The 10,919-nt window shown below is 47.9% G+C and overlaps 1 protein-coding gene across 1 annotated transcript in view; it reads right to left on the reverse strand.

The window, feature by feature from the left end:
- The window catches only part of ZFAT (zinc finger and AT-hook domain containing), a 98,928-nt gene extending 88,685 nt beyond the window's left edge, over positions 1 to 10,243 (reverse strand). The window contains exon 1 of the mRNA XM_025047589.1: positions 10,070 to 10,243. Coding sequence (XP_024903357.1) covers positions 10,070 to 10,229 — 160 coding nt within the window. The 5' untranslated portion in view covers positions 10,230 to 10,243. The remainder of the gene's footprint in view (positions 1 to 10,069) is intronic.
- Positions 10,244 to 10,919: the final 676 nt, after the last annotated feature.

Below are 10,919 nucleotides of genomic sequence, written 5' to 3' on the forward strand. Positions count from 1 at the left end.
GACCTGGGTCCCTTCCCCACACACACTCAGGGCTGTGACCTGGGTCCCTTCCCCACACACACTCAGGGCTGTCCCAGGTCCCTCCCCCACACACACTCAGGGCTGCGACCTGGGTCCCTTCCCCACACACACTCAGGGCTGTGGCCCAGGTCCCTCCCCCACACACACTCAGGGCTGCGACCTGGGTCCCTTCCCCACACACACTCAGGGCTGTGACCTGAGTCCCTTCCCCACGCCCTTGAGGCTGCGACCTGGGTCCCTTCACCCAGCCCCATCCTCTGCTGAGCCCTGTGCCCTCGGGCCATTTCTAGACACACACATGGAGCAACACAGGGTGCTGAGAACACTGGCCGGGGTCGGACCAGCCTGGGTTCGAGTTCCCCCTGGGCCTCCATTTCTAACATGGAAAAGAGACACAAACCGAGTATTTTACAGAGCCGCTATGAGAAAACGCCAGCCACCAAAATGCCGGCACCACGTTTAGGGGGTCAATAGACGGCGCCCGCTTGTCACGACGCCCACGGTCATCCGTGTTCTGACGGGGACACGCTCTGGGAAACCGGACGTGCCCGCCGCCCACTGCTAGAGCACGCGGTTCCCCACGCACACCGTTCTGGTTCGTTATGGCGCGTTTTCCTTCATTCTTCATTTCAGAGTTTCTCACGCACCGAGAAAGCCAGTGCAGGATTAGAGGCATAAGAACCTCGTTATGCCCAAGACCCCGGGTACAGCCACCTCTCGTCTCTCACTCTGCAGCTCGGTCTGCAGATAAACGTAGAGAGAACGTAGAGAGATCCTGAACATTGACATTGTCAGGCCCTCAGAGTCAATATCCCTGACGACTACTTCCAGCAGGCCCAGGAAGCAACAGGGAGACGACGAATGACTGATCAGAAACGAGGGGGCGGGAGCCTTCCAGGTGCTCGGGGGTGCAGCACCGCCTTTGTGGGATGGACTGCAGCGGCCCTGTAAGGCTAGGCACTGGGGAAGCCGAAGGCTCAAGAAGATGAATCAACTTGTCCCAAGACACAGGACTAATATGCGACAGAGCTAGGATTAGAACCCAGATCTGTTTGCCTCAGAGTGAGTGAACTTCGCATCTATGTCAGCTCAGTTAACATCAGAGCACAGAAATGAAACACACTTGACCTCGAAGTATTGCCAAAAAAATGATGATAGTGTCACGCAGCTGCCGGCCTCAGTGATCTAACTCCTGAAGCCAGCAACAGACGGACGGAAAAGAGAGCGGGCGGGCCACGAGAGCATCACGCACCTGCCAGGTGCTAAAGTGTCGTGTGTACATGTCTCAGCACCTGCTTCTGAAAAGAGCCAGCACCGTATCTCCCTCTGACAGATGACGAAAGCCACTGGCCTACACCCCAGCAGGGCCTCCAGGGCCGTGGGGCAGGCTGGGCCCCATGTGGGTGCACAGAGGGCGGGTGGCGGCCGGCACCCCACTAGCCACGCTGGGCTCCCTGGTGCGGGCTGCCCCGGCCGCAAGCACATGTCGTTCACTCGGAAAGCAAGCCTGTTACTAACTAATCGGTCTGGAACGCGGACCCTTTCTGTGGCGCACACAAAGGCACCATCCACACCAGCCACAGCCCTGACGGTCCCAGGAAAGCTCCGGGACCAAACCCCGAGTCTGAGCCACAGCCGCCCACCAGGGCCGATCGGGGGCTCAGGTGTCTGTGGTCACCGCGACAGATGTACAGCACGCCTACACACACTCACAGGACTCTGTTTTGTGGTTAAGTGCCCAGAAGAGACGATAGAGATTTAAATTCAGATGCCGACCTCCCCTGGGAAGCCTCCTGGTACCCTCAAACTAGCCTAACTGTCCCTCCTGCTCATCAGCTCACACTTAACCCTAGAAGAGCCAGCACTTTCCCCACAGCGCTGAAGCTGCCTCTTAGCTCCACCGCCACCCACCACCCACCTGCCGGGGACTGCGTCTGGTCCATCCTGTCTTCTCGGCACCTGGCACAGCCATCGGGCACACTGCAGGTGCAGCTACTGAGTAAAGAAATGGAAGGAAGGGATGGGAAGGAAAGGTGGGAAGGTGGGAAGGAGAACAGCTCCTTCTGAAAACGTGAACGGAGGAGGAGGAAGGGCCAAACAAGGCTCCCAGGAGACTCTCGAGGCGCCTCCTTGGCCGGCCCGAGCCCCAGCCTCCATCGGGATGAACGCGCACACGCGCACACACACAGCATGCACACGCAGCCTAGTACACAGCCACGCACGCTCATGGGCACAATAACACTCATGTACACACACACGGCACGCACATGCAGCCCAGTACACAGCCACGCACGCTCATGGGCACAATAACACTCACACACACACAGCACACACACGCAGCCATGTACATAGCCATGCACGCTCATGGGCACAATAACACTCACACACACATGGCACACATGCAGCCATGTACACAGCCACACACGCTCACGGGCACAATAACTCTCACACACACACAGCACACACACGCAGCCATGTACACAGCCACACATGCTCACGGGCACAATAACACACACACATGGCACACACATGCAACCATGTACACAGCCACACATGCTCACGGGCACAATAACAGTCACGCACACACAGCACACACATGCAACCATGCACACAGCCACGCATGCGCATGCTCACGGGCACAATAATACACACACACACACAGCACACACATGCAACCATGCACACAGCCACGCATGCTCACGGGCACAATAATACACACACACACACAGCACACACATGCAACCATGCACACAGCCACGCACGCTCACGGGCACAATAACACTCACGTACACACACACGGCACACACGTGCAGCCAAGTACACAGGCACACATGCTCACAGGCACAATAATACTCACACACACGTGGCACACACATGCAACCATGTACACAGCCACACATGCTCACGGGCACAATAACACACACACACACACACGCAGCCATATACACAGCCACGCACGCTCACAGGCACAATAACACTCACAAACACACACACGGTACACACATGCAGCCATGTACACAGACACACACGCTCACGGGCAAAATAACACACACAAACACACACACAAGAGGGAGAATGAGCTCGTCCATTAGGCAATTTTCTCTTGGACAATACCCAGAAATCTGAATAGGAAGAGGGTAGGAAAATGGAAGGTTCTTCTACAGACTACTTCCTACCTGAGCAAAAAAGTTTAAAAGGCTATAAAATAAACCAGAGGATTTAGGACTCTTCATGTTATAAAGAAAGACCAAAATAATAAATCAAATACTACTCAGGTAAAGGTTTAATGAAACCATTTCAAGTATCTCTCAACCTAAAATGAACTGTGAAGGTTAAAACTGAATTGAAATCATTAGAGAGAAACTAAGCCTCTACAAGCCGCAAATTTTATGGACTTGCACAAAAAAAGGACTTAAAGTTCTTAATAAAAGATTTTTGAAGAAATGATCTCATATCAAGAGTCTGAATTATTAGTCTTAAGAAATACCTTTTTTAAATTAAACAACACAGGCAACTAATCTCCCAGTGTACACAAGTAAACAAGAGAAAATGTATTCAAGAATTTAAGTCAAAAGTAAATTAGTTAATAAAGGAAAATAATTTATAAAAGCAGCAAAATGGTAAGGATTTGATTACACTCGGAGTACCAAAAGAACACGCAAACCCCGTCGGACTGGCTGGACTCAAATGCTGTTCTCCCACTTGCTAGTAACCAGGTAACCCTGAGAGCAGGCGTGTGTCATGTTATTGTGCTTCACTTCACTGTGCTTTGCAGACGTCGCATTTTTTACAAACTGAAGGTAAGACTTGCTTTGATGTGAAAAAAATTCCGACTCGCTTTACTGCAACAGTCACTTTATTGTGGTGATCCAGAACCAAGTCTGCAGTGTCTCCCAGGTACACCTGTTTAATCCCTCTGGTCTCTGCACCACGTATTCCTCAATTACAAAATCTGGGCATCGGAAAACAACAGAAGACTTGAATGACAGTATTAACCACGGAGACCTAACACATATACAGAGAACATGCCACCTGACAGCAGAATACAAATTCTTCTCAAGTGCACATGGAACATCCTCCAGGACAGACCATATATATATATTAGGCCATAAGTCAAGTCCAAATTTAAAAGGACTGAGATCAAACAAAGTATGTGGACAAAAACTGGGAAACAATGGAAAGAAATTAGGAAAATTCAAAAATAAACAAAAATTAAATGGCACTCCTAAATAACAAATGGGTCAAAGAAGACAGAACGGAGATTAGAAAATACATTGTGATGAACAAGACAAATGCACCTCATGCCAAAACTTATAGGATGCAGTAAAAGCAGTGCTTAGAGGACAATTTACAGCAGTCGATGCCTACGTTAAATGAAGAAAGATCTCAAGTCAATAGCCTACCCTTCTAACTTAAGAAACTAGGAAAAACAGAAGTAAACTAAACACGAGGCAAACAAAAGGACAGAAATAATAAAGTTTACAATGGAAATAGATTAAATAGAATATGGAAAAACAACAGAGAATAACAAAATTGACAACTGTGAGCTAAACTCGGCAAGAAAAAAAACATTAAGACTCAATTGCTAAAATCAAGAATGAATGAAGGGACATTACTACTGACCTTACGAAAATCAAAAGAATTCTAAGGAAATACTGTGAACAACCGTGTGCCAACAAATTAGATAAATCTGATGAAACAGAAAATTTCCTGGAAAGACACAAAGTACTAGAGCTAAGTCAAGAAGAAATAGAAAAATATGAATACACCTATATAACATGCAAAGTAATCAAAAAACTTCCCACAAAAATTAAAAGGTCCAGGACTAAATGGTTTCACCAGCGAATTCTACCAAACATTTAAGAAGAATTAACGCCAACGCTTTACAAATCTTCCATAAAATAGAAAAGGAGGGGACACTCCCCAGCTCATTCTATGAGGCCACAATTGCCTTGATTCCAAAACCAAAGACATGAGAGAAAAGACCCTACATCAGTCTCTCTGAATATAAATATAAATGTCTTCACCAAAATGCTAGCACCCAAATTCAGCAGCATATTAAAGATTATGCATTATGACCAAATAGGTTTTATTCTAGGAATGCAAGGGTGATTAAACATAGGACAATCCATCCATGTAATACATTATATTAATAGAACGGAGAAAAAAAGTCACGATCACCTCAACAGAAAAAACATCTGACGAAGTCCAACACGCTTCTGTGATAAAAACAGCCAACAAACTTAGAACGAGGGCACTTAAGCTGATAAAGGGCAGCTCCAAAGCCCACAGCTAACGTCACTGAACAGGGAAAGGCGGGAGGCTTTCTCCCCAGATCAGGAGCAAGACAAGGACGTCCGTTCAACTCTGTACTGGAGTTTCTCGCCAGGGCAATTAGACAAGAAAATAAAATAAAAGGCATCCACACTGGAAAGAAGAAGTAAAACTATCTCTGTTTGCAGATGACAAGATCTTATATAGACTCCTAAAGAATCCACTAAAAAACTATTAGAGCTAATAACCAAGTTCATCAAGGCTGCAGGATACAAAGTCAATATACAAATAATAGTTGTATTTATAAACTAGCAATGAACAATGTGAAAACGAATTAAGAAAAGTACTTCCATTCACAGCAGCATCAAAAAGAATAAAATACTTAGAAATAAAAATAACCAAGGAGGTATAAGGCTGAAAAGTATAAAACATTGCCAAATGAAATTAAAGAACTACATAAATAAAAAGGCATCCCACATTCATGGATTAGAAGGCTTAATATTGTTAAGATGGATTAGAAGGCTTAATATTGTCTCCAAAGTGATGTACAGATTCAGCACAGTCTTTACCAAATTCCAACTACCATTTTTGAAGAAACAGACATACTGAACCTAAAAATCACATAGAATTGCAAGAGACCCTGAATAGCCAAAACAATCTTGATAAAGAAGAACAAAATTAAAGGACTTGCACTTCCCCGCTTCAAAACACACTACAAAGCTACCATCATCTAAAGACTTTTCTATTGGTATGAAGACACACAGATTAACGGAACAGAACTGAGAATCCGGAACTATATCCATACATATACGGTCAACTGATTTTTGACAAAGGTGTAAAGACCATCCAAAGAGGAACTTGGGGGGACGGTTAGGGATATTTGCCTTCCTCATTTTATATTGTTTTAACCTTTTCAGCAAGGTGTTACTACTTTTGTAATTGAGAAAAAAATAAAAATAAAAAAGGTATATAAAGGAATTATGTAATTGCTTTGATGGGTTTACCTACACAGTGCCTGGCCCAAGAGAAGCACCTGAGTGTGCCCAAGGAGTGAAGGAGAGCTTTACAGGTGTGGGTCCACCTGCAGCAGCAAGGAAGAGAAAGGCCTGGGGTCTGGAGGTCCTGTTCGGCTATTAACGGGGCCTGCAGCACCAGAGGAAAGAACGGGCCCCACCGTGAAGTCACGCTGCCGAGGCACCGCAGAGAAAGGAATGGCGCCGAGGCCAGTCAGAAGGGTTCCCAGGTCTACCAGTTTGGGGAGCTCTGGTGTGGATGAGAGGGCGCCACTGGAGCTTTCTGAGTGAGGGGTGACAGGTGGATGGAGCACATCCTCCAAAGACAGAGGGGCAGCAGAGCCAGAGGCAAGAAAACAAACAACAACTAAAGGTGACTGGTTCAACCATGACACATGGAAGGGGATGCACCCTGTGCCAGGCCCTGTGCCAGGCCCTGGGACCAAAGAGCCAAACAGCCCAAACCCCGTCCTCGGGTGTTCTCCGACAAGCAAAACAAGGGGACAGAGATGACGACAGCGCACCGAGGAAGGACAGGACCGAGACGTGTTTACAGGGTGGTCGGGGCCCAGAGAAGGGCCTCCTACCCCGCAGGCCAGGGATGGGCTCCTCGAGGCATCTTCACGCCAGGTAGGCCTGAGGAGCACGCAGGCTGAGCCAGGCGGAGACACCTGCATGGGGCTCCCCAGGCAGCATGAAGGGCCAGAGGCCAGAGACGGGGAGAAGAAGAAGGACGGGGCATGGCGGGCTGGCTGGGGGAGAGACAGGGACGGGGTTCCCTGGGAGGAGGGGGCAGCTCAGGACGAGCTCCAGCTGGCCGGTGACATCTCTCAGGAACTGGACAGAAGGGGAGGGCGGAAGTCAGCACACGTGCACCTTACGAACCAGTGACGCACACCAGCCACTGCGAAATTCCACCTGCTTTATTATCGTTTCCTCATTTATTATTTATAAATGAAACGAAAAATTCAGATTTTTCCATCTCTTATTCACATTTCGTTTTAGTAGGAAGAAAATCCTAATAAGCAAAGCTGAATAAAAATAGAATTAAAAGCTCTGTACCAGCCTTTTGCAAAGTTCTTTACATGTTAATCCTTAGGACTTCTATCTGCCATATAAATTTTACAAGAGATTATCCATTTTTCTAAGTTTGTGGCTGTTTAACCCCAGAGGCAGGTATACAGACATTTACAGTTCTTGACTAAAGCTTTGGTCCCATCTCTCTGGTAAGCCACACTCATTGGAAAGCCAAGGCACCTCAACCACTTAGCAGGAAGGTGGCCATAGGGTCACCAAGGTCCCTCCCGGAAGGTCATGACAGATGAGCCTTACTCCCAGACTGAGCAGCAGAGGGAGGGGTGGCCGAGCTTTGAGGTCCCTGGTACTAGACAGATTTTTTTCCCTAGGTTTATTAAGGCTCATTGACAAATAAAAATTGTGTATGTTTAGGTTCTACTATGTGATGTTTAAAGTAGACGACAAGATGATCGAACATAAGCACGCACGTAGAAACGCCTGCCACAGTCAAGTTAACCGACACGTCCTCCGCCTCACGCAGTAACCAGTTTCGTGTGTGGGGAGAACGCTTTGGGTCGACTATCTTAGCAAGTTCCGAGCAAGTTCTTAGCAAGATCCTGGAGCAGAATCGCCATGTCGCACGCATTCCAAACGTGTGGCTGTCTTGCAGTCCACATGTAAGGGAGCTCACGTGCTGCTCGTCTTCCTGCATCTGGTTCATTTCACTTAGCCCAACGTCTTCCAGGGTCGGGCCTGCTGGAAATGGCAGGATTTCCTTATTTTTTTTATGGCTGAATAATTTTTCTCTCTTTGCGTGACATTTTCCGTATCCATTCATCCGTCCACTGATGCTTAGCGTTGTTTCCACGGCTTGTCTTCTGTGAACAAGGCTGCAGTGAACATGAGATGCAGATTATCTCTCTGAGAGACGCGTGCCCAGAAGAGAGGTTGCTGGATCACATCATAGTTCCGTTCTTAATTCCTGAAGAAACTCCATACTGTTTTTTGCCTGTGGCTGCACCACTTTACATCCCCCCAGCAGTGCACAGATGCTCCCTGTTCTCCACGTCCTCACCAACACTTATTATTTCTGCCCTTCTGACGACAGCATTCTAACGGGTGTGACGCGACACCTCACGGCAGTTCCGATTTCTATTTCCCTAATTATTAGTGACGTTGAACACTTTTTTATGTGCTTGTTGACCATCTGGACATCTTCTTTGGAAAAACGTCTATTCAGGTCTTTTGGCCGTGTTTTTCATCAGGTTATTGGGTAGATTCCCAGGGCCCGGCACAGACCGTCACCCACCTCCCCTTCCCCAGAGCAAAGAGAATCACACATGAACTATCGGTTGAGATGTGATTACGTACAACTTCCCACCTCACCCCTGCTTTCTCTGAGTGGGGAGAGGACAGATCTGCTCACAGGCTGGGGACGGGCTGAGGAACACCATGGACACACCCCCAGCATTAGCCGATGGTGACCATGACATATACTGCACAGTCCTCCTCATTCGCCACTGCCAGTTACAGGTGCTGGATTCTCAGTTTGCACTTGAAGCAACCACCACACTAGGAGGACGTGTGACGTCCTGACAGGCGTGCTTCCCCAGCGCCCTGGGGGGCCAGCGGCCCCGTTCACCAGAGCATCTTCTGTCTGCAGCCGTCCTGGGGTAATGGCGTCCCACAGATGACCGACAAGCCAGCCTGGTTAGAAAAGCGTCTGAATACTCCCAGGAAAGGAGCACTTAAATTATTAGAGTGTCTAATGAATCCAGCGATGGGACGTTCACTGCCAAGCCTGAGCTTCTGCACAGGAGACTGGCGCTGCCTCACCAAACGGCTTTGTGGGGCTTCCTTCTAGCTCTCGTTGGTAGCCGCTCCTCCTGGCCATGTATTTCTTCGTCTGTGGGTACCTAATTACAGTGCCTGGATGGCTTCTCCTTTCCATCCACCTGCTGCAACTGACACCATTCAGTGGGGGACGTCTGGACACCGCAGACAGGATGCATCCCACTTCACACACCGGCAGGACGTGAGGGAGGGGTCCTGGGCGAATCGAAGCTTTCTGCAATTTGAATCCTTGTTCCAAGTGTACGCGGTCAGTTCAGAAATGCTGTTTTTAACATCAGGTATACTTACTTTACCACGTGTGCTGGAGTAACGGCCTCCCTCACTGTCCTCTCCGTGCCAGGCACCATCCCAGCTGCTCTAGTTACTGCTCTTTGGCTTAATCCTCACAGCCCTCCGGTGACAAGAATATCTGTCTTCATTTTTTGGAAAAGCAAGTGAGGCTTATAGAAATAACATCATGTGCTTCAAGTAATGCAGTTAGTAGGTCCTAGAGCTGGATTAAAACCCACAAGTATTTGATAGCAAGGTCATGCTTTTTATACTGTTGGATGGTGCCCCCTCCATCCAACCCTCCATCCCTCCCTCCCTCCATCCCTCCCTCCCTCACTCTCCCTTCATCCATCCACCCACCCACCGACCGACCAGGCACTGGAGAAGCACCTACAGGGACCAAGTAAAGGGCATTCAAAGACACAATCTCATTTGAACAGATCTACAATTAGACAACTTATTCTGAATTCTGGGTTAGAAATTTAAATTTTCTAGGCTTCTATGCCCACCAGACAAAAACAGAAACGCAGAATGCAAGTAAATGAGAGCAAATTGGCATCACCATCACAGACACGCACGTCGTGGGCATGGTGTCCCCACCCGGCGCCCAGCCCCCTTACCATCTCCCGTTTTGCTTGGGTTGGTGGGTTCTGGAGTGCTCAGAGGCCTCAGGGGGATAATGATGTCATCGACATTGACCCCTTCTTCTGTGTGCTTCTCAGAAACGTGGGAGAGCAGTTCCGACTGACTTGGTGAGAAAAGGTTACAACATTTACACATGAAGATGGCCGTGTGTTCTGTAACAAAAAAAAAAAAAAGTTGTTTCATCTTCGCAGAAACTATGACTTCCAACTAAGAAAACATTGAAGGCTGCCCTACCGAGCAATCGCCAGCCTCTACCAGCTTATGCCACTCTGGTGGACACCTGCACTGCCAGGCAGCTCATTTCTAACTTCCGGTGCCCCCAGTCACCAGTAGCAAACTTTCTCTGGTATTTCAAAACCTCAGTCCTTCTGGCTAGGATCTAATATGGAGCTCCCCGTTCCCCAAACCCACTCCGCAACCGAGACTCCAGTATCCGCGCGGCAAAGTAGCCAACCTTCCACTGAAGAAACTGCACCAACAGCAGTTAAGTATCCTCGTTAGACTCTCTTAAATTAGGTGCAAGAAAAAATGGATCAAAATAGCACTTCTCAAGTGCCAAGACAGCTTTCATCGGCTGGCACGGGAACGAAGAACAAGAAGGATGGGAATCTGCTGGGTTTTTAAGCCACTTAACTCCGATTTAAAGCATTATCACTGCTCACAAATATTCGCTGATATCTATTATGTTCACCCCATTGTACTAGGCAGGGAGACTTAATGAGAAAAACTGACTTTTGAGACTGATAATTATAGGCACATATAGGAATATTAAATTTAGGAGCCAATAACAATTAAAAGCTAGATTTTTATTATTATTATTTATTT

Source organism: Pteropus alecto, unplaced genomic scaffold, assembly GCF_000325575.1.
Source record: "Pteropus alecto unplaced genomic scaffold, ASM32557v1 scaffold105, whole genome shotgun sequence".
In the NCBI taxonomy this organism is placed as follows: Eukaryota; Metazoa; Chordata; class Mammalia; order Chiroptera; family Pteropodidae; genus Pteropus; species Pteropus alecto.